The 27,333-nt window shown below is 53.4% G+C and overlaps 2 protein-coding genes across 8 annotated transcripts in view; one reads left to right on the top strand and one right to left on the bottom strand.

Annotated features, from left to right (window-relative positions):
• LRRC75B (leucine rich repeat containing 75B) lies at positions 3,947-19,473 on the bottom strand. Its single transcript, XM_021412521.1, has 4 exons — positions 17,536-19,473; positions 13,955-14,083; positions 11,599-11,711; positions 3,947-5,564 (listed from the first exon to the last, which is right to left on the bottom strand). Exons 1-4 carry the CDS (start codon positions 17,779-17,781, stop codon positions 5,048-5,050), a joined length of 1,005 nt encoding a protein of 334 aa, XP_021268196.1. The 5' UTR covers positions 17,782-19,473; the 3' UTR covers positions 3,947-5,047.
• Positions 4,683-27,333, top strand: part of GGT1 (gamma-glutamyltransferase 1) — a 44,784-nt gene continuing 22,133 nt past the window's right edge. For 2 of the 7 annotated variants that reach the window (XM_021412515.1, XM_021412506.1), the window contains exon 1: positions 23,111-23,243. The gene's annotated coding sequence lies outside the window, so the exon portion shown is untranslated. Of the gene's footprint in view, positions 4,812-6,154; positions 6,257-6,288; positions 6,335-6,616; positions 6,722-15,780; positions 15,844-17,015; positions 17,086-23,104; positions 23,244-24,600; positions 24,849-27,333 lie in introns of those variants that run through there. The other 5 variants (XM_021412512.1, XM_021412510.1, XM_021412513.1 and 2 more) reach the window with 5 other exon arrangements.

The raw sequence follows: 27,333 nt of genomic DNA, 5'->3' as shown, positions 1-27,333 counted from the left end.
TGCAAATACATGAAGTCTAATCCTAACCCTAGGCTGAGATTTGTGTTGCAGGATGTGCTGGAGCCTCTGGCTAGGGCTGTGCTCAGGGGGGGCTCTGGCAGCCCTCACTTCTCGCCTTGCTTTCAATGTTTCCACTGCCTCTTTTTCAGACACGGCCCTACCTCTACCCTGATGCTGAAACCAGAGTGGTAAAACGCCTGCCCTGTTTGCTCTGCAGTGGGGCAGTGTGCTTAGAGAGAGATTGTGTGTATGAGGCCCGGGTTCATTTCTGCTTGGTAAGGAATGGTAGGAACAGCAGATAAGAGCCTGGTTTGCACAGGTACTGCGCAATCCTCCACAAAATACTCCATATCAGAGATGAGGGATGGATGTGGCCAGGGCTGAGACCCAGAGAGGAGGGCAGTTTGCTGCTGGAGACCGGGCCTCAGAGGGTCTGGTGGCACGTCAGAGTCGTTCCTTGGTGTCCTCCATCTCATTGCCTTTCAACTGCAGCTTTTGAAAAACAAAAGCCTCTGCCCAAAAAAGCTGGTAAAATGTGTGGTTGGTTCTGACACCAGCATGTGCTGGCCTCGCTAGCCCTGTCTGCTTGTTCCAGCCAGGGTTCCTGGGCTGGGCCCTGCTAATCCTGGGGTTATCTCTGCTGGGTGAGCCTCGGGGTCTGCAGAATAAAGGAAGAGGTTTTCAGTTGCAAGAAAGTTCAAATAAAGGCACACACATCAAACTTGGCTCCACAAACCAAAAGAGTTCATGGGAGCAAGAACAGAACTTCACTCAGCTGTCTGACATGGAGACCCATGGGCTGCTGCTGGTACGGGAGCTTTTTTCTGTTAATTTTTGTGTCCATGTTCATGCTTACCGAGACTTCTTATGTTTCAGGGGAGCTATGCATATTGAATGAATCCCGTGTAGTTGTTAGATAGCTTTCCAAATGCTTCCCGTCATTGTGTCCAACCTGGGGCATATTGCCTTAAAAATGAACAGGGAGGAATAATCCTCACTAAGTGCAGGAGCAGTCTGGGGGTGGGCAGGATGATCTGCCTCTAAAGACAGATGCTGGATGCTCTTTTGCTTGCTTTCATAAGAGGAAACAGTGTAAACTTGGGTAACATTGTCAGCAACTGTCCACTATGGAGCCTGTCAGTCTTCCCAAGGAGCGCAAACTCTGTTACTGTCTGAGCACTCATCATTAGTGAATTATAGGTTGAAAAAAGAGCTTTGTCAGTGAGGGAAGGAAAGCCCTTGACAGATTCTGAAGTGTTTGAAATAAAAATAGGTCAGACAAGCCCATGCTTCCAGCTGCCGTTTGCATCCTTACCTCGACAAAACAATTGCAGTTATTGGATGGAGTCACAGGGAGGCAGGAGGCTCGTGAGGAGCCCTCTGCTGAGCATCTCCCTACCTGGAGCATTCTAAGGTAATTACCCTGTGTTTTGAAGTGAGTGGTGGTATAAAATAAAGGACAAGAGAGTGAGGAAGGTGTTGTCCAGTTAGGGAAGGAGGGAGCGAATGCATTTCTGATTGAGACACTGAAAAGGTTTGGTCTATCCTTTCTCCTTCTGCCATCTGGCCCCAGTGGCCTCATTTACCTGTGGTGCTGCTCAGTGTCCCCACATTTGTGCAAAGCTGTGGCTGGGCATTGCGGGCTGCCTGCCTGACCCCATGCAGAGCCCCAGCTGCAGGTGGCCATCTCCCTTGGCCCTGGGAGCATGTAGGAGGCTGCTGGGCCAAGTAAGGAACTCCTGACTGTTTGCATCCTGCACGGAGAAGGTAGGGAGGCTGCCAACCTGTGAAATGATGGAGGTGGCTTGGTGCGTGAGATTGGTAATGAGATGTGTGCTGCTTTGCACAGCTGAAGTTACAGCCCAGCAGCAGCAAGTACGATGTTGAGAAGAGCATTCAATATGGCAGGAATCTGTCTCTCCTGCTGTGCTATCTAGCAGGGGATGGGTTTACTGGAAGGCAGGCATCCCCTGATTTAGCAGCACAACAAAGCGGGTCCCTCTGGGCAAGGAGCAATGAGGAGACTTGTACCAGCAGCTCATCCCTTTAATCCCCTTTGAGAGCCCTGAGCTTTCTCATTCTGTTCAAGGAAAGGCTCATTTGGGCTGCGTTCTCCTCTCTGGTTTGTATCTCCTGGTAGCGGTGCACTGGGGTGTTTCCCAGCTCCGGGGCTGGATGCATGCTGCTGTGCTCCTTGGAGTCCTCCACCTGCCAGTGCCGCTGGGAGCTGGCAGCATTTTTCCCCAGCTATTAGAGCTGGTCCAAGAGGCACTGATGCCTTCCTAAGCCAAGACCTCAAAATTTGCATTTGCATGTATTAATTCACAGCCAGTTCTCCATGGGGAACTTTCTATGGCAAAGCAACCAAGTGGATACGGAGGTATAAGCACCAGTCCCACAGCTGCTTGGTTTAACCAGTCTTTTTCAAGCCATGCTTTGTCCCTTGCTCCTACAGCTGCCCACAGCACAGAATTCCTTTGCAAAGGGCAGAACATCCCCTCTCCATCCTGCTGCTCAGCATGCCTTGGACCCAAAACGCTACTTAGAGCGGGGCTAGGAGTGGTTGGGGCTGAGCCAGGGACTCTGCAGGAAGAGCTGTCAGTGGTGGGCTGCACGCTGGGGGTCCTGCCTTGTTTCTGAGGGGTTCTCCTGTGATGGAAAAGCTGTGAAGACGCCTCAATACAGAGCCTTGCAGGCAGTGCTCCGAGACAGAATGCTCAGCATCCCGCTTCCTCTTTCTAGATGTGCCACTGACTCACCAGGCAGCACTGAGCCTTCTTTTAAATGCTTCGTGCCCGAGTTTTCTTCTTGGCACAGACTGCTGCTCCGCTCAGACTGCAAGAGTTTAAGCAGACCCTGCTGCCATTTGAAATGCTTTTCATTTTTGCTGAAGGATATTTTGGAAGGAAAAGAAGAAAAATAACATACAGTCTTTTCCACAAAAGGAGAGGAAAGAGAAATCACATGGAGAGGGAGAAATTGAGTTCTGACAAGAGAGGCAGGCAGCGACCTCTGAAAGTGGCACAGCCTTTCCCCAGTAATGGCTGCTTGAGAAACTCTGTTTTGCCTTCTGCAAGACAACCCCATCCTCCAAACGGAGTCTTTGCCGCAGAAATTACTCCGCTTATCCAGGGGTGAGAGCTGTGCAGGGGAGCACAAGTTCCCTTCCCTCCTTGGGTTGCAGAGGGGCCTGGCTACGTTAGCACTACCCGTTCCCCAGCCTCCTGCCAAGCACTGTGTCCTGGCTGTCTCAGGGCCTTTTCTCTCCCATCTCCACTGCAATGGGCAACTAAGACCAGCTAACTCCTGTCCCCAGCTGAATTTGCTTTACTGTTTTTGTATCTTCTGCTCTGTTTGGTCACCAGGACAGAGTCTTTACAACACTTCTGTTTACAAGTTAACACCATGAAGGCTGCAAGCTCCTGCTCCCTAGGCAAAGCATCCAGTGACCCGAATGCAAACAGGGCCCAGTCTAGCATTTGCACCATCAGGTTGTAATACTCTTCCCAGTGTCTGTAAACCCATCTTTCTTCCTTGGGAAACTTTTGGCACTGAGAGACATGTTTTAGTGGGCAGGGTGAGGATGGGCTGATGGTTGGACTAGATGATCTTAGAGGTTTTTCCAACCTTTATGAGTCTATGATGAGGCTCTTGGCAGCTGGTCAGAGATACTGATACCATCCCATGCCTTCACTCTTCACCCAAAGGGGATAAGTCACTCAGTGAGTATCACCAATTTGCTCTTGCAACACCTTGAGAGGTCAGCAAGGAGCGTGAAAGAATCGTCTGTTTCACCTCGGTTTGTGTGGCTCAGTACATGAGAGTTTCTTTTATGTGTTGGGAGTCCCAGAGAGAATCTTTCAGAAGTCGTGCAGCAGTGGCTGGGCTGCTGGCTCAGCTTGGCAACAATGCAGATACTCAGACCCGGTGGTGCTTCACACCCATGTCCAAGAGAACTGTTTATTGAGTTTACATAGAACATGAGCAATGTGGAAAACACTAGAAATCTTGCATCACTGGTTTGGTTTTGGACAGCATTGGAAATGACAGTGCAGCTGCTCACATCATGTCAGTGTTACGAGGTATGCAATATGCAATGAGGAGCCAAAGCTTTGCACTTTAGTTTAGGAAGTGCCCACCTCTGGCACATCCACCGCTTGCTCCTCTAGTGTCACAGTTATGCACTTAGCTGTCTGATGCTCCTTAATTTCACTTGAAACTTGTCAGTTTTGTACAAAACCACGGTTTTTGAACCAATCCTTTTAAACCATGAAACTATTTCCCCTCCCTTTTCAACCCCCGGCCTTCCCACCCCATCCCAACTCATCCCATCCCCCATGCTCCCACCAACACATACCTCCTTCCCTTCCCTCTCACCCCAGTCACACAGCAAATATCCTGATGCTGCAGTTCCAAGCCATGTGTCCGCCCCAGCCTATGCAATCCGATGGTCTCTGACCAAGTCCCTTTGTTCAGACATTAATACAAAACACACAATGGGGGGAAAAAAAACAAAACAAAAAGAGCCAGACACAAGAGGGAGACACACGGCCGGGCTCCAGCTCTGGCCTCTGAGCCCTTCAATGAAGCTCCACAACAGCTAGGCTCTTGGGGTACCTCCTTTCACACTCAAGACTGCAGGTCCCAAGCTTGCCAAGGTGCCTAGGAAAAGAAGGAAAGGAAGTAAACTACAAGCCTGTTTCTGTTTTAGGTTTCCCCCCATCACTTTCCCTCAACCCAATGGCTGCTGGAGGAAATGGTTGACTCCGACAGGTCTTCCAGTGAAGCCCAGCCTGGGGACCAGCTTCGCTGTAAGTCACCGGTTCCTCTCTGTAACGTGGGCGATGGGTTCGGCAGCGAGGGGAGGGAGCGGAGCGCGTTTCGGGGAACAACGGGCTTTGTCTGACAGCGAACTGGGGGGAGATGTCAGGGAAGGCGAGAGAGAAGTGCCGAAGGAAGCCGGGCACGCTGGCCCTCTGCTTGGTGTGTGGACTCAGAACTGCTCCTCGGGGCGGCTTCAGTGTGCCAGAGCCGGCTCGTTGTCCAGTCACCTCTCGCAGCCCTGCTGAGGGACGGCGCGCCGCGGGCTGCTCCCTGCTTCCTCGCCCTCCGGCCAGCTGCCCTCCTGCCCACCGGGGATCTCCGGGTCGAGAGCCTCGTAAATGGTCGGCAGCGTGGTCTGCTGGCTGAGGCGCTTGCGCAGGCCCACGAGCAAGGGCTGCGGCATGGAGGAGACATCCACGTTGTTGCCGAGGTCTACCCAAGCCAGGCAAGGGAACTTGTTCATGTCCTTCATGGTGTCAGTCAGCTCCTTCATGGTCGCCCGCGTCAGTCGGTTGCCGTTGAGGGAAAGGTGGGTGAGCTTGGGCAGCGCCCAGAGGAAGGGCAGCAGCAGGCGCACCATGTCGTCGTTCAGCTCAGTGAAGCTCAGGTCCACGGAGGTGAGGTGGTCCCCGTTGTTCTGCAGGTAGTAGGCCATGCGGTGCACGTCCCGCATGGTCAGGGGGATCCCTGACAGATCCATGGAGCCCTGGCTCACCTTCTTCTGCAGGTTGTTCTTTAGGCTGAGGGTGGAAAGGGAGAGAGAGAAAGAGAGAGAGAGATGACACCCTCGGAGCAGGGGAGAGCTCGTTAGGAACATTCTGCAAAAAGAGAGTGGAGCTTGCCTAGAAAACAGGCACGAAGTTTGCACCATGCCTACAGGCAGGTTGTGTCCTGGGGCTTTCCTGTGTCTTCTCTGCACTTAAACTTCTCAAGAACTGGCTAACCATATGATGCTGAGCTCCTTCACTAGTACATTTCAAAGCCTTTGTCTGGATGTGTGTGTACAGATGTTCACGCATGGACAGCAGAAACATCCATGGCAAGCAAACTTTCCAAACGCGCTGGTTTGCAATGTGTCTGAGCTGTTTTTTACCACCTCTCCAGGTGGATGCCATGGTCTGTTGCAAACAAATTATGCTGCAGTAGTGTTAAAAGGCTGAGAAATGGATGTTTTATCAGAAAAAAAACAATCTGTAAGGAAACAGCACTCCAGAAGTGGATTTACCACGTCCCTTTAAGAGCCTTTCCCAGTGTCCCTCTGGCTGTAACCAAAACCTGTTGCTGCTGGTTTGGATCTCGGTGGTCAGCAAATCACTGGGGATCTGCTGCAGCTGTGAGGAGGTGGGCAGGGCACCAGGATGCTGAAAGCAATCTAGAGGGAATTGGTTTCAGCTGTGGCTCTTGTTTGCCAGGGGAGTGGAGCGAGGAGGAGGTAGGCTACAGGGCAGGTTAAGCTGTGCCATAAGGGTCTCAAAATGAGTGGGACCTGGAGCTCTGAGATGGATTGCAGGTCTGTGGGACTGTAGGAGGTGATGGGGTTGTGTGGTGGGATTGAGTAGAAGTGTGTGTTGGTGTAATATGGGAGCTTGCTGCCTTAATGTAAATGATATCAGCTTTGCTGTCCTTACAGGCGCAGCTAGCTTTAAGGATATTGGAGATCTACTAGGATCCCCACTGGTGTCATTACTCATATGCTCAGTGGGTGTAGAAGTGCCTGGTTGGGGGAACAGGGTGGGGTAAGAGCACACCACCAGTGTGAAGGTGCCCACTCTTCCTATTTGGCTCTGTGTAGTGTCCTGTACGGCTGCAGCACAGCCAGTCCCTGGGAGCAGCAGGTACACGGGGACGTGCAGTTTCCTTGGAGAAGGCTGGAGCACCGCGGGAGCTGCCATGGCAGGTGAGAACACTTCTGCAAACTTCAGTGTTCCCGGTCCCTTTGGCCACTGTGGGCAGGATGTGGTGCTGCCCTTAAAGCTTTGCTTTGTGCATGCACTTTATGGCATTTCAGAAACTTTGGCCCCTAATAATCTCTTTGAATATGTAATAACACAAATGAATAAGTATGCGTTAGTGCATTCATCGGCCCTTTGCAGGTGCATTTAACGCTGCTGTGCTTTATGAAGGAGCACGAGGTAGAAATGACCTCATGGTCTGTCCTGTCCGTTCTACAGCCCCCAAATTCCTGCTCTCTGGGTTTGGCAGCACTTTGTTCTGGCTGTTTCTAGATGTCCTTGTGCTTCTGGAGGGAATTCACTGCGTGAGGCTGAGGCTGTATCTGCAGGCGTATATTAAATGAGTTCCCAGGGTAGAAAGCTGTAATAGCATGGAGTAACTTGCATTCAGACCTAGAAGTTCCAAACACCCTTATGCATTGCTTACCAGATGTCTACCCTTTGCATGACCCAGACCACTCTTCTGTGGACCACAGGAGGGGTGAGAAGACATGGATACAGGTGATAAAATGCCAGGCTTATTTCTAGGGGAGAGGATCATCCAATATCCTCTAATTTCTGTAAGTAAAATAGGCTTAAAGGTAGCTTCAACTGAAGATGCTTTTTTCTTTGTGTGAGACAAAACAGCTATTTCGTGACACAGCTCTGGATGCCCATGGGACTTGTAGGCAGAGGGCTGCAAAGTGCTGGAGGCTGGATTGGCCTTGTGCTGCTGCAGCTGGTGCTGTGTGCACATCCCTAATTGTCAGGGTTTGCATCCAGCAAAGATCTGGACCCTGGGTGCAGGGAAGCAGATGGTGTTTGTATTCTCTGCAGCAAGTTTAGAGAGGAAAGCTCTCTGCGGTGCTGGAGGAACAGCTTCAAGTGAGGGTGCAATGTGAGCAAGAAGCAAGGGTGATCTGCAGCCTGCCTGGAGCTGTGTGCAGCATGCAGTGAGGAGCAGTGCCTGCCCTCCCTTTGTTCCTAAGACATTGGTGCCTTTCAACTTCTTCCTCATCAGCTGAGCTCTTTGGTGGCTGTGACAGCTCCTGCTTGTTGCTCTGGTGGGACTTGCAGCAGACCCAGTGCTCGTCATCCTGTTGTGTTGTAGGGTTTGAAGGAGCTTGTTCAGCACAAGCGTTTGCTCAGCATCCTGGAAATGCAGTGTCTTTGCCCTGTCCCCAGACTATGGGAAGCAGAGGCTGGTAGGAAATGGTAAGAGCCAAATAGGATTTCAGTACAGAGGCGTGCCTGCTAGACACTGTCTGTATTGCTGGGGAGTTACTAGCTTTCTCCTTCTACACCTCTTATTTTTGTTTAATTTGCCTCCAAAACTTTGAATATAAAGTTTTCGTGATGCCAGGGACTCCCACTGCCGTGCATCCCCTCCTTCATTAACAAGCACTGCCAGAGGTGGCTCATTAGCCACGAGTCTGGTATTTCTTGGCTGTTCCTCCTTGCATAGAGCCTAATGGCAGGCATGTCTGGATGGCTCCTCTGCTTCAAGCAGTGTCTTAGGGGATGAGCTTTGGGCTTTTTAATTGCCTACTTAGCATAATCTGCTTGCCTTTGCTTCCTTGTGGCACAGGGTGCTGCTTTGAAAGGCTGGCTTCAGCTGCTTCTGGTGAGATGAGAGAAGCCTCAAGAGCACTAAGCTAGATGAACCCAGCCCCAGCTGTTCCTGTCCTTGTATCTCACTCTTACCATGTGGCTTTAGTTAACTGACTGGTATTCTCTAACTTGGCTTCTGAACTCAAAAGCAGGAATGATGGTGAATATTTCCTCTGTTGCATAAGGGAGAAGTGGGAGCTCTACTTAACATTCATCTCATGCCATGTGAAGGCTAAGATCTAATCTGCCAGAGCTGTCATCTATGGCCCTGAGTGATGTTTTCAGGAAGAAATGAAAAGACCCAAAGCCCTTTGGAGATGCTTCCCTGCAGTCTGCTAGACACAAATGCTTTCACTGCATTTTTAAAGTGCATCTAATGCCACAATGTCTGGGCAGTGCACATCAATAAATGAGAAATGGAGCAATGAGGCCAGAAGGAACACTCAGTTCCCCACCCAGCTTTAGATTAGCCAAGATGTTACAAGATGCAATTCACTCAGGCAGATGAGCTAAACCCACAGTGTGACTTGTGAAAAAGGAAACCTGGGTGTATGAAACCGATGGTTACAAACTCCATACACACATCTGCCTTTATTCTTCCAGAGCAAGTTACTGGGTGGGAAATTGGAGCTATTTTTTCTGCACCAGGAACACCCTGCTTGTAAAGATTGCTCTGTTTTCTGCCTGCACGTTTTATGGGTTTGAGTTTGAGCCATTGCATTAAGGAGAGGCACTGAGCAGCGGGCTCTGGGTGCATGCAATGTAAGTGGAAGATGTGGAAGGTTCCCCAACCCAGCTGTGCCAAGACAGTGCAGTCATCATCTATAGCTTCTTGATGGCAGTACCAGACTACAATGCAGCCCTTCAGGCAAAGGCTGCATTCAGCTGATGCCCTTTCCACTCTGAACTGAAGTCTGCTGTGGCTTTGCCCTTGGAAAGTAATATACTGTCTGGGTCCAGCCCTGTTCTGGAGGAGAACGTACAGTCCTCCTGCAGTGCTGAGCTACAGGAGCCTCGAGATCCAAAAAAACCCAGCTATGTCTGAAAAGCCTGCATCTGTCAAAATGCTGCAGAAGGGGTCTTGGTAGCCTAAATAACCCTGTGTCCACATGGAGAAGCAACTCTTAGTTTGTTTCTCTTTACACTGTAAACATCAGTTTAACGTGGAAGAGAAGCTGGAGTTGTACAGCACCCTAGGATGTGTTTAGCCAGTTAAGGATGGCTAATCTATAGAACTGTAAAACAATGCTGTAACTGAAGTCCCATTAGGGTGCAAGAGGCTGACAGCTGTGTAGTAAGGTCATGCTGGTCCCTGCTGAGGGAAAGTCATCCTCCTGCTTGTAGGCTTCTTACTTGAAAACTCTCAGTAAATTCCCCGAGAGCTCAGCCTTGGTGTTTGCTCAGGCAGCCTGCCCAAGCAGCAGCTGCCATCAGGTGAAACACAGGGTGTCAGCTGGGAGCTGCAGACTCAAGACAGATGTGGAAAGGAGAACGGAGCCCTTTGCTTTCAGGGTAGCAAACCTGACAATCACCTGAGCAGCTGAAATAGTCTCTTTGGGTGCATGCACAGCTGAGACACTGCTAACCTGTTAAGAACCCGCTAGCTTGGATGCAGAAGGGGGCCTGTCTCCCAGCATCATCTGTGACAATTTAATCAGAGAAACCAGAGATGATCTGGGCTGGATCTTTCCTCCCCACTTCAGCTGCTTTTGCATTCAATCTGCTGCTGTAAGATTTCTCCTTCCACGTTTCTCCATGGACTCCGCTTCTGGCCTGGGGCGTTCAGCTGGTATAAGTGTGTGGTCTGATGGCAACTCGTGGCAGCCTGATTTCCCTCCTGGAAGCAGGGCTGAGGCCCTTATTACAGTCACTTCAGAGGAATGGCTCTGCAGGGACGGCACTGAGGACAGACAGCAACCTGCTGTGTCCTTTCCCTATGAGATGCATTGCACCTTTGCTGTGGTCACAGCCCTGGGTCAAAAACATCAGTGTTAAAGGTGGTAACAGAAGCAGGGAGGACCTATGTATGGCTTTAGTGGGGGAGCAGGTTTGTGGTTAAGGACATCCAGAAAAATGTGCTTGTTGGAAAGCTCTCATAGCATGTTCTGCTGACAGTCTATGTGAGATCTGGCTGGGCTCTATGTGTGACAAGCATAAGACTCATCCTGCATGATGGAAGTGTGATCAGTCCTCAGCAGAATTTACAGTTCCAGTTATCCTGGGATCACTTGTGTATTGAAACAGCAGTGCTTGAAGAAATTTATCTCATTCTTTCTACTTCATCAGTTCACAGGTAGCTCAGGTTTGTACTTACTAGAGGGGGTTGGGTTCCACTGAGAGCGGATGGGGATGTGACTTAGAGTCAGTTCCTGCCCTGCTGGTTTATTGCTTGCTCAAAGGGGAACACCTGATGTGTGATCCTGCTCCAGTACGGTGGCTCCTTTCCATCTCCCACACCACATCTCTGTAGCAGCCCCAGTGTAATTAAAACCTGGCAGATGCTCCCAGCTGTCTGTGTGGCTGCTAATTATCTTCTGCACCCATTTGTCATGTTGCCAGAAAGTGCAAATTGCATTTCAGAAGGGGTCAAGGAGGGTTCTGTATCAGATCCATGAAAGCCAAAGCCCAGGGGGTCACAAAGGCAAGGGAATATGTTTTTCTATGCACTGATTGCTCTGAACGATCCCAGATTTCCACTGGATTTTAGAAATGCCTTCAGCAGTCTTGCTGCTACACATGTACTTCTTACAGGACCTTGAAAGCAGAAAGGTACAAGCCAAGGGCAGGAGTTCAGACAGAGGTCAGAGCGAAATGCTCCTGTAGCAGATGGCAGGAAGCAGAGAATGCAGATCAGTAAAAAACAGCCTGGCTGGGCAGAATGCAGCCCTGATATCTCCAAGTGAAGCAGCAATTCCTTGCTTTTCTGCTACCAGCAGCATCCATTGCTTCGCAGCAGCCAAAGATGCCAACTCTGCAGGTGCTTTTTGCCACAAACCGTAAACCAGTTCCTCTCCTGTTTTTTCAACAAGAAAGTGCTGCTGTTACGTATTTCATCCAAATTATTCTGTCTTATACAATACCTTGCAGCTGGGTCTGGGCTGTGTGTCTGCAGGGCTGCCAGCTTAGGGTGCTCCTGGGGCTGCATCCCTTGCAAGCACTGCTGTGTGTGCTGCCTTACCGCTGTGACAGCGGGACTGATTTCGATGCACTTGGGAGAGAATGAGGAACTTACCATGCCTGGGACTTCCTGCGGGGCATGCCATGCCTGTGCCATTTGGAGTGTGGGGTCAGGTGGTAGATCAGCTGCCTGCAGATCCTGTCTGAGGATTTCCAGGGGTCGTATTCCTGCAAGCAAAGGGACAGCTTAGGCTCTGTGTGCTGCTGCAGAGCAGGAGGCAAAGGGGGAGGATGGAGGGAGGTGGGAAAGGGACCGGGTGATAGCAGGGCAGGGGACTGTATGAAAGAAGAGATGGAGAAGAGGATGAAAGAGGAATGGCAAAAAGGCTGGAGATGTCTCTGCAACACAGCACGCCCTTCTGGGGTGCCAGGAACAAGTAAGAACCCCACACTGCCAGGAAGGATCCCAGCCCGGCATTTTCCTGCCTTGACTGGGGAGTGGGTCTGCAAACCCGGACTCTTTTTCCTTCCTGTGCTCCGCTGGGAGATGCTGGAACAAGGAACCAGCCAGGTCCCCGCACTGCACCTCGCTTCCTTGCAGTCTGTTTTTCTCCTGGAGGTCTGAGTTTGGGAGCTTCCCAACAACAGCAGTTCCCTCCAGCCCCTGCAACAATTAACTCATCAGCACCGAGGTGGCTGAAGCTCTCTTGAGTTTCTTTTTGCATGCGTTCTCCATCTCAGTGACTTTGAAAGCGGCTCTCTTCCCCTGATGAAGCAGAATGACAAATGGCAGCTGCTGAAGGTTGAGATTTCTGCCTCCTCTGTCATACAGACACCTACATTCCTATTCCTCAGCCCTCCAGCCATGGCGCAGCATGTGCATTTAGGGATTTGATAGGTAAACACATAGTAAAGCTGTCAGGGCACACGCTAATTTATTCTTTGTTGCAAGCAGTTAAAGTGCCGTACTGTGGGCCAACAGCTGCACAGTGACTCTTCTACGCAGTCCCTGAATCAGCTGAGCATCCCCAGGATTTGCTGCCAGCACGTGGCTGCTTTTGCTGTGCCAAATCGGGAGGAATCCCAGCCTTGGTGCTCAGCAGAGCAGCTCTTGATCCATCACAGCTCACTTGGGGACCCCAAGGGGCAGGCATTAGGTGCCCTGTTCCAGACTACTGCTGCGCTGGCGAAGTGAGAGCTGGTACCCTAGTGCCACCTACAACAGCACGTGCACACCAGGCTTCGTGACAGATGCTGGCACGGTGCCCTGAGAGCGTTTGCTGGCTCACAGTTGAGAATTACCCTCCTGTTCCTTCCTGTGTCCTCGCTGATGTAATTCTCCCTGAGAGGCTGGGGATCGTGCTCAGCCTTTTGCATGCGAGGCCACTACAGCTGCTGGGTGCTCTGCTGGGGTCAAAGGGGCCATGAGGTGCTGGGGCTTTCCAGTCCCATAAATAATCTCCTGTAGAAGAAAATCTTATCTACACAATGGTACACATGGCATTTCATTTAAGCATGTAAGACATGGAAGTAGAGGAGAGGGGTGCATGCGGGTGCACAAAAATAAGTGTGTGTCGTCTGCTGGGCAGGGCAATGTCCCCTTGTGTCACCTCCACTGCACAGTGAGAGGGGCGAGATGGTCTGCTAAAACAGCTGGAGATGGGGCTGCATGAACTTTGGTTAGCAGGTAGTTTTAGATGCTTTTATTTGGATAGAAATTACCCTTGGAAAGATTTTTCAGGCTGTCTTACAGCTGTGATGAGGATTAGAATGCTGCTAATTTGCACCAGGCTTTCAGTGTACTCCCCAGGGCACCACTGCTTGCTCTGAGCTGCGTGTGCTTTATATCCAGCTTTGCATAAGTTTACTCTGTTTTCCTCTCTATAAAGCAGATGTGACACTTGCTGAGCCCACTGAGGGAACAAATGGTGCTTGTGGTGGCAAGGGGTAGCAGCCGTAGGTGCTGGTGCTGCCCTGGGATGTAGTGCTGGGTTAGGCTGCTCTTGTGATAAAGCTTTAGAGAGAGGGGTTCTCATCCTCCCCCCAAAGTCACCAGCTTGGGCTGAGGTGTGGGGACCTCTGTCACCCCAGAAACACTTCTTCCCCACCCCCATAAGCTGGCCATTGGGGCGTGCTATTGTATATGGCAATACTGTCTGCCTTCCCCATCATGTATTTTTATCTGGCATGTGCCCTCGCAACCAAGTCTTCTGTTGGCAAGACGAGTAAATTCCCAGTTTCTGTGCCTGTAACCTCCCTCTCCCCCAACTGCAATCATGTTCCAAAGTTCTTTCAACCAATTTCTACAGATATGTGTACAACATTGTATGCTCTACCGCTCCAAGGATGTATGCTGGCTGGGTCTGGAGGACTGCAGAGCACAACCCAGCATGATCCACCTCCCCATCTGAGCTCATTCTGCATCGGTGCCACATCATAAAGCCTCCACTGAGCTAAAGGGGAGGGTTCACCTTTTTGGGACACTGCAGGTCTCTAGCAAGGCTCATCAGCAGGTCATGGGAGATGGGATCCACCAAGTTGAGGAATGTTGCATTTTTGTAGAGGACTTCATTGAGGAATGTTCCTTCCAGTCCCAGGTCCTACAAGAAAAACAGGCATACAGCTGAGCATCTTGGGAAGAAGGATCATGGGTACTCGCATGGCAATACTCTGAGGACAGAAAAATACCCCAGCAACAGAAAAGTAGAACAAGAAGGCTGGGGTGTAACTGGGATGATGCTGAGTTGGATTCAGTTGTTGAGGAGGGCTCAGCTGAAGGAGGAAACAAGTCCTCTGCCCGTTCTGCATGCTGCTGCCAGGAGAAATGAATAAGCAAATGAGTGCCCCATATGTTCGCACTGCTCCACTGAATGTGTGCTTCAGGCACCACTCAGGGAAAGATGCACTGAGAACTCTTACAGAGAGAGAGAGAGAGAGAAAGCTGGGAGTGTGTGCACGCAGAGCCAGCAGGGACAGAGCTGTTGTTGGCAGAGGTGCTGGATCTTAACCCCAAGCAGCAAGCAAAGCTGCTGCTGTAGCCGCTCCCCCTGCTCTGTGTATGCTCAGATCAAATTGAGCAGAGAGCAGAAGAGAGACAAAGATCCTGGCTACAGATGTGATGGAGAAAGGGAGAATAAACCAAACGCTTTACAGCCCCAGCACCGCGTGCACAGCGCAAGCAACCAGGGAGCAGCGGATGAATCCTGAAGGACAGATGCAGCTGGATGTGGGCCAAGGCATCGTGCCAACGTCTCCCTTCACCGTAAGGCTTCGGGGAAATGGAGCCTCCCACACAGTGTAGCATGGATGGATGAGGGAAGCTGCCAAGAGGATGGCATGGCTGAGCCTGCAGCAGTGGATGTCAGACCGGTAATTAAACTCCCCCAGTTGGAGCTATGCCGTTAAGTTGAATCTGCATTCCCATTATAAGCTGTGCCTTCAAGGGTTTTACCAATAATATAGATGGAAATATTCACTTCACGTTGATACTCTATACATTCTCAGCATAGGGCGTTTTCTAGTTCTGAATGGTGTTCTTCCCTTATTGCCTCCTTTTATTTTTCCTCTCCCTTTCTGTTCTTTGGAAAACACGGTACTGCCTGCCTGGGTGCTGCGGTGAGCAGAGTGTGATGGACCCGGGCAGTTCTGTTGGCATAGTGCCCTCATCTTCAAAATGACACTTGGCCAATGTCTCAGCACAGGGAAATTGGGCTGTACCAGACTTCTTGCTGGTGTCGGTCTGATGCCTCCAGCAGAAACGGGTCAGTCTTTGGCAAGTGGGTATTTCTGAGGCTGCTATGGACACGTGCAATGGAGCTGTCAGAGCGCTGCTACGCAAAGCAAGTGTGCATGAGCGTACTCCCGTGGTTTGCAGTTGTTCTCAGCGTGCTGCCTTCCAAAATGCCGGAATCTCGCATCCCTGTTCAGTAGATCTGCTTACAGCTGTCTCTCTTTATTTAATTACACCCTCTTGATGTCTTGGGAACAATCCACAGCCCCTTGGGGCCTGCTGGCCACGAGCTGAGAAGTGCTGGCGGATACAGTGACAGCGTGCAGGGTGGATCTGCAGGGCTGGACGAGGTCTGCCAGGGGCAGGAGGCACTCCCAGGAGCCCATGTCCCCCAGTGTGCCTGAGTGCATCCCCTCGTTCGTGGGGGCTGCAGTTCTGGCTCCAGAGTTGCTCTGCCATCTCTGGGGGAGGGGGTGCAAACACTGCCAGCCTAAGGCTCGGTGATATGGTATGGCGTTAAATATCCTCACTGCCCACTGGGTGAACGAGATCTCTCTCTTGTTACAGGTAACAAACAGACCCTCGTCTGGGACGTGTTCACCAGCGACTCCTGAGAGCGTTACTGCTCAGGTAAGCAGTCCGTGTGAGGAGGGACGTGCTGGGGACCGAGCTAAGGGCTGAGCTTAGCTGAAGAGTGATGTCATTTTGTGAATGATGAAAGACACTGATCATGGTGCTTTGAAGCTTTGGACACATGAGAATTGGTTCTGATTTTCTGCCCCTAGTATGGCTGACAGCTGTGTTCAGCCACTGGAAGGTGCCATGCACATTAGCAGCCCTCTGTCTCAGAGCCCTTCAAGCACACAAAGAACCGGAGGCGTTGCAGGGGTGCTGGATGGGTTCCCACCTCATTTTGCGGAGGAAGTCTGTGTTGGGACTTCAGGATGCGTGTCCCGCTGCGGTGCTGTCAGCAGATGAACAGAGGGTCACTGTTTTAAGACAGACAGGCAGAGATGGGGACAAGGGGAACTGGAAGGGCAGTGGGGAGAAGAGGAGTGCTCAGGATGCGGTAATTCTCAGGGCAGGGCTGGGCCTGAAAGGCACTGGCAGGCTGCGTGGGAAGGAGGGCTCAGCAATGACCCTCTGCTCCCGATGGCCCTGTGACTCAGCATCCAAACCCCACTGCTCACAGATGGGACTCGTGGAGACCTCGAGGTTCCAGTGCTTCAGCCTGAAGGAGAGGTGCTGAGCACTACAGAAAATGACATTTTGAGGTTCCGGCCTCTGGCAAACCCTACAGAAGTCGGTTCATGTTAGATTGCCACAGCTGTGAAGAAAAAGAGGCAACCGCCGACTTCCCAAGCTTCTTGTAACAATGCTTTTCCTTTGAGATCTTACTCAGCCCTTGTCTGTCGTACACAGGTCTTTTGCTGAGGGTTATCTATGTGCATGCATGGCAGTTGTGGTGTTTGCAAGGCTGGCAGCGCTCCTCGCATGAACTCTAAGGCAATGGGCATGAAAAGCAGAGAGGGAATTTTAGGTCCTGTAAATTCTTACTCAAAAAGTACAGCTCGCCGGTAGCTGGGGGCATTGGTCACCCCTGAGGTGTGTGCTGCAGAACCCGGGACTCAGAGCTCAGAGCAGGTGTTACTGCGGCTGCACAGCATCCCTGGGAGCCCAGCCCTGCTCAGAAGCTCACACCCAAAGGCTGCTGGCTGCTATGGAAGCAACCCAGTGCGTTCCCACGATGAAGTGGGTCATTATCTAATGAAGGGACACGATAAGCTGAGAACTGGCGTTGTTTTGCGCCAGATCTGAGGGAGGATTTGTCCCCGGTGCTGTTTGTTCCAGAGCTGCCTGCACTTCGGGGAGGTGAGTTTGCCTGGAAAGTGATGGAGCGATGGGGATGCTCTGGTCCAGCAGCGGGGCTCTGCATCCCTTTGGCAGCGGGCTGTCTGCACAGTGGGGCTCCTCTGTGCCTGCATGGCGGCAGACAGAAACCCGCTCCCCCAAAACACTGACCCCTCTCCCTCTCCTCTCCATCCGTGGCTTTTCCCTGGGGAACAGCGATCCTGAGCGCACCCGGGGGCTGACACGGAGGGCTGCGGGTGGGGACGGCTTGGTCACCTCTTTACCTGCCCGCCGTGCTGCCCTCAATACAGCCTCAGTCCCCGGGCGGGGACAGGGGAGGTGGCAGCGAACTACGGGCGGCGTCCCCCGCTCGAACGGCGGCACAAAGAGCCGGGCCCGGCCCCGTGCTGCACCGCCCCGGCCCCTTTGTTGCCCGGAGGCGGCCCTGCCCGCCCCGCCCGCGGCTTTTACCTTCCTGAGCAGCCTGAGGATGTGCACGGCGTGCTCCCGCTTGTGCTCTCGGATGGTGGCCTGGATCTCCCGCAGCCACCCCACCCTCCGCACGTAGGGAGCGGGCGAGGCTTTCCGCAGCACCCCGGGCAGCTTCTGCGGGTGGAGCAACAGCGACGAGAGGTGGAAATCGGCCCGGCCGGAGGGTTCCTCGGCCCCGGGGCTCTCCTCCTCCAGGCTGCTCTGCCGGCTCAGCCGGGAGCCCATGGCCGCGTCGCTCCGGGCCGGGAGGGCTCCGCGCTCCGAACCGGGGGAGGCGCCGCGAGGGGCGGGCGGGGGTCGGCGCTGCCCCGCCCGGGTGGCTCCGCCCTGCTCCCCCCGGTTGCCGCGGTCGGGGGTATCGCTCTCAGCCGGCCCCCTCCTCCTCTCGGAGGCCGCTCCTCCTCCTCCTCCTCCTCCCCCCTCAGGGTGTGTTCTGCCGGGGGGCTCCTCGCTGCAGAAGACAAAGAGAGGAGCGGATCCCTCTCCGCATCCCTCCCTGCATCCAGGCGCTCGGGGGAGCTTTGAACCCCGGGCCAACTCTTGGAACGCTGCTGGGGATTCCGAACGCTCCGCTGCTGGACCAGAGGAGGCGGCTTTTTGCCCACCAGCGGTCGTCTGCGGCCGGTAGCGTAATCCTGGCCCCGCTCCCCGCCCGCTGTGGGCAGAAGTGTTTTCCTCGTCGCCTCCGTCCCCTAGCAGTGCACGGTAACTTTAGCACATCCTCAGACCAAACCGCTGCGATCCAGCGGGGCGGTGAGAAAGCAAAGGCTGGGTCCCACCGCTGAGATTTTGCGGGCGGCCGAGTCACGCTCCCAGTGTAACCGGCAGCTCAGCCTGACTTCCCATTGCTGGAGCTGTGAGCTCCCTCCTGCTTAGGACCGCTGCTGGGAGCCAACAGCACGCAGAGCAGGGTGGCCAAAGCGTGAGGGCACGTGGCTGTAGGAGCAGCCTGGGGTTGAGGCAGTGCCACCACTGCAGAAATACCTGATCCTGCAGGTGCTGGGCCCTCATTCTGGGGGATGGGAATGGTTAGGGGTTTTTGCTGTACAGAGCAAGGTTCACTTTCCTTCTCAGAGCCTTGAACGAGGTGTAGGCGCTTGGCATCGCTGCAGAGCAGAGGGATGGGATGGGGCTGCCCTCAGAGCAGTGCAGACGATGCATCAGCTTTGCCCCACGTTTATGCACGTCCCCAAGCACAGCAGGTGAAACCACGAGGGTCCTTCTCACGCTTTTACTCGACGTTTGAGCCCCGACTGTCCCTGCTCATCCCCTCCCTACCCCAGCACCTGCAGGAGAGAAAATGGCATCAGCAGACCCTGAGATAGTGCTGAAGCTGACTCGAGCTGATCCCATTTGGAGGGAGAGCTGCTGAGTAAGGGCTGCAGGGTCTGGCTGGAGAGCTCTGAGAGGGGCTGGGTCAGGAGAAAATCGTGGTGTGGTGCAGTGTTATGGCTGATGGTGATGGATAGGAGAAGACAACCCCTGGCTGGCTGACGGTGACGAGTGAGGGTGCAAATGGGGCTGTGTGGCAGCAGAACAGGCTGCCTCAGCTCTGTGCTGCTGGGAGGAGGAGCAGCAGGTTTGTAGCCGGGGGATCAGCTCCTCGCAGAGTGGCTTTGTGTGGCTGGATTGTCTCAGCCCTTATCTCCCAGAGTCAGGGGAAGGGAACTCAACCTGCAGTTTGCACTGAGGGGGATGCGGCTGCAAGGATGGCACTGCTACCAGGACACCTTCCCCTCTGTGTGACTTGAGAATATCCCCCTGCAGATCGGATCCCCTTAGCAAACAACAACAGGGAGAGTGGTTCAGCTGACTCCTGTCTGTGTGGTTTAAAACTGGAAACATAGTGTGAATAATAGGGGCTAATGAGAAACACCCCAGTGCTGGGCTTGCTTTCTTCCTGCACCCTGTCCCACTGGGGGCACTTGCACCTCTCATCAGGGCATTGCCTTGCTCCAAACCTGAACACAAGTACATATGGCACCGCTGACCGCAGCTTAGCTGGGGACAGTGTGGCTGAGTTTGGGTTCTCCCAAGAAGCCTCTCTTAAGATTAGAATGGGAAAAATAAAGAGAAGAGATCCTTTCTCTCTATTTGCTCACGTTCTGTGCTTAAGGCACATCTCTTTGTCATCGTGCTGGTGTCCAGTAATGGGGATGTTCTGCTCTGGGGCCTTTGGGATGGGTAAGCAGAGCTCAGGTCCATGCCAGGAGCAGGAGAGTGATGGCTCTGGGTCAGCTCACGGTCTTTCTCCCTGAGGACTGTATATTAGCAGGAGCTGATGGCAGTGCCTGGGGAGAAGCGAGCAGGAGGGATGCAGGTTGCTGTTTTCCTGACTATCCTCCTGGCTGCTGACCAAGAGGTGGGAATCTCTGCATTTCATAACTCTTTACCCTTTCTGCTTTCTTTTTTGAACTGGAGCAAGCACGGCACCTTACAGCAGCGTGTTCCAGCGCCAGACTGCGTTGTGCACAGAAATATTTGTTCCGAATCTGTCACTCGCTGCTTTTCTTTGTTGCTTTGTAGCTCAAAAACACGGGAGAGACAGCGAGCTGTCTTCCCCCATCCATTTCCCCACCCCATCTCTTATGATAAAACCTCTGCTGTGTCCGTTTCTTGGGTTCCTGTGGCTCAGAGCAGAGAGCCCTGCCTGGCAGTGGGACTGCAATCCCAGCCGCTGCCAGGGAGGACACGCGTGCACTGCTGGGGCTGCTCTCATCTGTATGCTGGTCGAGCTGGATCCGAATGACAATCCTAATTATGTTTGCCTTGTATAAGATGAAAGCTACATTTCTGACTGGGCTGGGAATGTAATTGATTAATTTAGCATTTAAGAAGGGAAAGAGGATTAAGGTGGTGGTGAAGCTGTGCTGCCAGGCACTGCATTTGCTGTCTCACACTGTGCTTCAGCTTTTGCTTGCCTGCAGAGCAGCTCATCTTGGCTGTTGTTTCTGGTGGGGTGGCTCTGAGCTCGCTGGCACACCTCTGAGAGCCAAACCTCCTGGAGAAGGGGGAGCTGAGTCCTGGGAAGACACGTGCAAAGAGCAATTCCAGGCTCCAGCTTTAATATTCTCATATCTGGGGGCAGATGTGCTGGCTGTTTTGCCCCAGTCTGTCTGCAGGAGAGGAAAATGTATGTGGGGAGCTCCATAACTCAGGCACTTGTAGACCATTGACTGATCAGAGCAGAACAGACTCGGAGAAGGTCACAGCAGTGCACGTTAGGGAAGAAATCCCCTTAATGTGCAGAGTGTGGGGAGGGGAAGGAAGAGCACAGCATCAGTGAGACTGTGCTCCTGGAGAGTCCCTGCAGTGCCAGTGCTGGCAGCAGCAACTGCACACGCATAGGCACTGCTGAGGCTGTGCTTAATGGAGAGGTGGTAACAGTTTCTCATGTAATATTAATTAGTTCTTCAGCCTTTTCCTTCTCGCACTGAGGCTCTCCTTGCGGCTCGTGAGGCCTTGAAGTATCCTGGTGCTCCAGGGCTGAGGCACGAACAACTCTTAGAAGTGGCAGAATTCTGCTTAAGTAATCATGGACATCAGTCTGCTCATTATGGCAAACTGATCTTGTTCTAACAGGGCCTATAAAGGCAAATCCATTGGGCTGAGTATCGCTGCATATGAGCCCCAATGGCCCGTGATGTTGTGCTCACAGGTGTGCTGGGCAGCGGTGCTGCATGCACAGGGGAGGTCACGAGTCCTCTCCAGCAGCGCATGGCATGACATCTTTGCACAGGAGAATTCTGAACTTCCACTACTTTCACAGCAAATTAATGAGATGTCTGAGGTACATGGAGGGTTTCTACTTCTCTGCGTGCCAGGAGCATGCTGAACCCACATTACTTGGATGGGTTTTGCCATGATTAGACAAGGCTGCAGTGTGAGGCTGGGTGCTAGGAGGCGCAGAGCATCACTGGGCTCAGCAGGAGCAGCAGAGGAAGCTCAGCATAGACCCAGATGGTGCCGTGGGCTTCTTGCAATTCCAGCAGCAGAGACACCTGATCTTGTCGCGTGTCCCACTGGGATCCCACTTGATGTGTGTCTCACAAAAATATTTCCGAAGAGCTTTTCAAAAACCTGCCTTAAAAGGGACCGCCGCAATTTCAGGAGTTACAGTTCCGTAAAAGAATTAAACCATCTTAAACCTATAGAGGGGCGGCTGAAGGCAGCGCCTGGTGCTGTTAAGCTGCTTTTGGCATTTGAAACTGCCAAGCGCACAGATTATATTGGCTCTGAGCATCTTAGCGCACTGCTAAACCGCTGAGAGCAACCACAGCCCCCTGGGAAGCACAGGGCACGGTGCTGGGGGCAGTGGTGTGCACGGTACCTCTGCCTCAGGCTTTCAGATTGTCCAGAGACCTCTGTGCATGGGAGAAAAGAGCCTCAGGCTCCTGGTGAACCCGACTGCTTAGCTTGAGCTTTTCCAGGAGGCTGCAGCACAGCCCTGCTCCCTCCAGCAAACAGATTTCCCGTCCTCATCTGCGCTGTTAGCGCCGCAGCGCTGCTCAGCAACCCTGGGCTCTGTCAGGTTCTGGCTGGGTTCGGATCGCTCCCACCTGTGCCACTTCTTGTGCACAGAGCGGGCTGCTCCCCCAGTGCCCTCCTCGCAGCCTTCCCTCCTGCCGAGCTGCAGATGGAGCCTTTCAGACGGGCTGTCAGAGCCCATGAGCCTCACCAGATGCATTCGCCGCGTCAACCTTTGAAGCCAAGTGAGTTTCTGTTGTCAGTACAGCAGAGGCCGGCAGACAACCTTCCACCCTCCCCTCCTTCTATTTCCTCGTTGTAAAAAAAAAAAAAAAAAAAAAAAAAAACGCGTTGGCCTCTCGTGTGCTGAGCACAGCAGTTCTGCATGGCTTTGCCTCATCGCGTCGGTCGGCGCAGTTCACCGGTGAGGAATTTCATCCACGCCTTAAAGGGCCGAGTGGATGAGGTTGGGGAGAGTCTCCAAGGGACTGCTCCAATGGTCGCAGGCAGCAGTCCCAAAATAAGGGAGGTGAGAGGGAGAAGAGCTTTAGAGGGGCTGCCTCGGGAAAGGTGCTTGCGAGAGCGGTGGCCGAGTGCCTTCCTCCCATGCACCATCATGGCACAGGGCAAGGGAGAGGCACTGGGATGCTCTCCTTGAACCCAAGAGGGGCTGCTGGCCCTCGGCATCCCTCCCTCCCCGGCGCTGGTGGTGTGTGTGAGCCTGCTGATGGCTGTAGGGCAGTCTGACAGCGACACAGGGCAGCCGATCCCTGGGGGCGATTCCCCCCCACCTCTTTTCCGAATCAAACACAGGGCTGCTCCACGAGCCAGGCGTGTGCGTGCCCGAGGCAGCGAGCCTGTGCTTGGAGAGCAGTTACGTCCGGGAACCGGGAGCCCCTCGTCTGAAAGGTGCCCGAGGCCACGGATGGGGCACCCAGCCCACGACAGAGGTCGGAGCCGGCTGATCTTTAAGATCCCCTCCAACCTAAGCCATCCTAGGAAAGGCGCGGTCCAGCTCGCAGGCTCCGCTGGAATTTCCTCCCGTCTGTGCCACCTAGTGCCCGACGCCAGAACTGGGGCTGTCCCGGCCTCACCGCAACCCGCGGAGCGGCCCGGCTCCCCGGGGAAGGGGCTCCCGTCGGCGCCGGGCCGGGCTCTGGGTGCCGGTCGGACCCCGAGGCGCCGGAGCGCTCCGCACGGAACAGCCCGCGGGGCTGCAGGTAGGAGCGCGGCACGCACATGTGTGCGCGGGGGGAGCGGGCCCCGGCTGGGGGCTGCAGGTGAGGGCAGGATGAGCGCTGGGAGCTGCGGGCGGGGAGAGGAGGGGCTGGGGCCCGCGGGGACCCTCCCTTTGCTTTCCAGGCTGTGATGCCTCACTCGTGTTTTAATGGACGAGAAGTGGCATTCTCCTTTTTGGATGGATTTCAGTGTTGCCCCAAGGGGAGAGGCAGCGAGCTTTGCTTAGGGGAGCACCGTAGGCAGAGCGCTTGTTTTTGTATGTCAGCACAGTATGTTGGGCATAATCTTTTGTGCTGTTTCTTAGCGAGTTCCTCGCGTGGAGTTGCTTTTCAGACACCTTGTACAGCTGGGGCTGCTTTCGCCAGCTTTGATTCTCAGCTCCGACCTCTTGAGCCTGTTCAAAGAAATACAGTTGCTCCATACAGACCCAGTTCCTTGTCTAAGCTCTACATGGGATGGGATGAAGCAGGAGCTGACAACACCTTGCTTCCTTCTCGCTGCGTTCTTTCTTACAGGTCTGTGTAAGAGGTTTAATGGTGGTGAAAAGAGCTGTTAGCTCCGACCGACCAACACACACCTCTCCTTCCACTACACTGAGTTCCATCTGCTCCTATTCACGCTGTTTCACAACGTTTTCAAGTTTTCCACAAGCCTCTCGAAGCTCTCCTTGGTGCACTTTGCTACCTCCATGTACTGTACGCAGCCGTTTCCTTACCCATAGGGCGCTCCGCTCTGAGCTTTGTCCACGTGAAAACGTGAGAAGAGAATGAGCAATCACAGCTTTCATTGGCTGAAAACCTTTATCTGGTATTGCTTCCCAGAACTTCTTACCCACAGTTTCAGGGAATCAGTAATAAAACCGTTCAAGGAGCAGATGGACGTATCCTGGTTCTGTCAGTCGCATCGAGGAGGCCGTGAGCTTTGCTCCTCTTTGTTTTGAGCTGTGGCCGCTGCTTTGCCCCTCTGGGTGACATGGCAGGGCCACGCCGTGCTGCTTCTGAAATGCAGATTTTCCCACTCTTCTTTTTATCTTGGTGCTTACATAAGCCTGATTGCTTAGGAAGTCTCAGTATCTTTCATCGGAAAGGCAGATTGGCCCCGCAGGCTCTGATAGCGTAGCAGTGGCTCAGTGGTTTTGAGGCTGGAATGCTTGGGACTCTCCTGGGGCTGCTATTGATCGTGGCGTGTTATTGCTTCTGAAAGGGCTGATCTTTGAAACCGGGGCTCCAGGAAGTCCTTTAGGGCTGTGTTTGCATCCTGCTGAGAGCTGAAACTCTGGGGGTTGCAGTGGGAAGGAAACCCATCTCGTAATAGGCAGTGTTTATCTGCTTTCCCCAGCCAGCGCTCCATCTTCCTGGAGGTGGTATTTCCCCAGGGCATCCCAAAGGCAGCAACAGCCTGGTGCTTGTGTCCGGCCCCAACTTGCCTGAAGGCCAATTGGTGCCAGCTGTGCTCTGCCAAGCTCTGTGCCTGCGGCCCCAGCTGCGCTCTGTGTGGTGCTCCCACACCTGAAGTTGTTCTCTCCCCAGACGGAGTGGTGTAAGGACACAGGGCTGGTTCCCCAGCGACCTCCCTGCTTCTCACAGGTCTGTAGGCTCCTCTGCTGCTGTCCCTCAGCTCTTTGGGCTTCGGTGTCCTCTGGGGCTTTGCATCTTCCCCTGCACAACTCCTTCCCCAGGCTGGAGGTGTGCCACAGCCCATAGTGGCTTAAAGGTTGTGTTTGTGGTGGGGAGGGGGGGACAGTAAGAGCACTTCTCTTTGTCCTAAGAGCCCCTTAACTAACAGGGCAGCACAAACCATCTGTTTTACCTGCGAGGAAACAGAAGGCAACGTGCTTCATTGCCAGCCCAGTGGGAACAGGAGTCAGCCCCTTTCCCTCCCCAGTCCCAGCGCTGCCGCCTCCAGGCTCAATCTGTCCCTGTCCTGCATGGGGTCAGTGCTGCTGTAACCTGGGGATGTTCAGTGCTGGGAGGTGCTGGCCTTAGGGCTGTGGCCGGCCCGTCTGGTCAGAGCAGTGCGGGTAAGGGGACGGCCACGCTCCCAGCTCCCCAGACGCGTGTCCCAGCTTTAATTACAGTGACACCGCTGTTAATTAGCAGCTCAGAAACTCTGAGTGTGATTTTCATAACCTGAGAGTGATGCGGTTTGTCCTTTCTGGAAGAGACGCTCCGCAAACAGAACTGTAATTAAGAAGCACGCAGAGGGTGAACGCTGACCGGTGTGCGCAGTGCATCTGCGAGCCCGACCTGGCACAGGGGCAGTGCTGGTGATGGAGCTCCCGGGGGACTGCCGTGTGAAACAGGCAGGATTTGGCCAGGTTGTGGGTTTGACAAAAGGCTCTTCCCATTGCCTCAGCTCCTCTTTGATATCGTGTTGTTCCTTGATAAGGATGGGTCTCCTGGGTGTTATCTCCTCGCTGTGTTTCGTTCCTGCTGCCGTTGTGTTTCCGTGCCCTTCTCAGCGATCCCAAATTAGCTGCAGCCTGGGGGGTCCGTGTGCTGTGGGGAGGCAGGAAACCCTTTCAAGAGCAGCCAGCGCTTTTGGGAGCCGCAGATCTGAGCAGCCAGACCAAGCCCTGAGCTCCTGTGCAATGCCTCTCTTCCCTGCTCCTTCCTGCTCCTTTTTCAATCAGTGCGCTGTGCCCAGCCTGCCTTGCTGTGCCTGGGGATCAAAGTTTACTTCTGGCCGTAGGAGCCCTCCCGGGGAACAGAGTTTCCCCCTTGCTCCCCATTTTGTGCAGGGCTGACCTCACCTGCAGATCATCCCTCTGCAGATCGTCTGACCACGTGTGGGAGGGGAGGGCGAAGGGAGGCATGGCAGCAATCAGGAAACACGTGGCTCCTCAAGTGTCAGAGAGCTGCGGGGTGTCCCCAGCATCTGGGGGACAGAGGCAAGGCAAGGGGACAACGAGGGACTGGGGAGGGGGCACTTGGTCCCCTCCGTCTGTGCTCAATGGGGCTGACTGCTGCAGCTCTCATAATTTAATGTCTGTGTTTGCGGTACCCTTCGTCCTTGAGCTGTATCTTTGGGAGCCAGGTGGTGGTTTTCCATCTGTTGCCATTTCTTCCTGCGTGGAAGCAGCTCGCTCCCTCGTGTGCCCTTGTGCTGTGCCGTGCAGGTGTTGCTGGCCTGCTGCCTGCAACGCTGGCGAAGCGCAGCCCTGGCATGGGGTGGAAACAAACAGAGCCTTCCCCAGAGATCCGGTTGTGACGTGGTAAAGGGATCCCCAAACAACCCACTCGCAGGCCTACGTTGTGCTCTGCCTGAAGGAGGAGATGCTGTGAGCACCAAACCCTCCTGATACAGAAGCGCTTTGGACAGGCTCCCATCTCTCTGGCTTCGTGCTGTGATTGTAGGTCCCTACTGTTCTCTTTTAGGAAGAGATTCTTTGACTCTGCCTTGTAAGAAAGCAGTGGGAAAATGAGCTTCTCATAAACCCCCCCCTCTGCGGGGCTGAGCCTCGGGCCAGGGTTCGTGCACATCCAGGAATATGTCTGAGCCTCCCAGCCCTGAGCTCTGCGGGTCCTCAGGCAGAATGGGAAGCAGATTTGTGGAGCTCTGTGTGGCAGACCTTGGCTTTTCCTGGGAAAAAGGTCCTCGTTCCTCTGGTTTTAGGGCCCTCCCGCTTTGGTTAAACTTTAACAGCCATTAGTGACCCAGCAACTTTCTATAATAATCTGCAAGTTTTCCATTAAGTACTTCAAACGCTTTGAACTTCTTTTCAGTTCCTCTACTGCAGCGTGATCTGCTGTCATTTTTCAGGAGGTGTCTTCATGTTTTATTCATTTCCTGTTTACGGCGGGGGAGAAACCAAAGCAATGAGAAACAGAGAAAACAGCAGCCCACGTAGCTGCAGGCACTGTGCAGTTAGATCGCTGTCAGCCCCTGCTTGTCAATTCCAGCTGTGTCTGGATTTAGAGCATCTATTGGATCCGTGACAGAGAAAAGCAGTGATGTCTGGCAGGATGCTTAAGGGGATCTGGGGGAAGATTCCCAGTTCCAGCCCTGGGCAGGATTGTCTCTGAAGTGGGGATATGAATGCTTTTCTCATTTGAGCCCATAAGGCTCCTT

Source organism: Numida meleagris, chromosome 14 (assembly GCF_002078875.1).
Source record: "Numida meleagris isolate 19003 breed g44 Domestic line chromosome 14, NumMel1.0, whole genome shotgun sequence".
NCBI classification, from domain to species: Eukaryota; Metazoa; Chordata; class Aves; order Galliformes; family Numididae; genus Numida; species Numida meleagris.
This window is presented reverse-complemented; position numbering and strand designations above follow the sequence as displayed.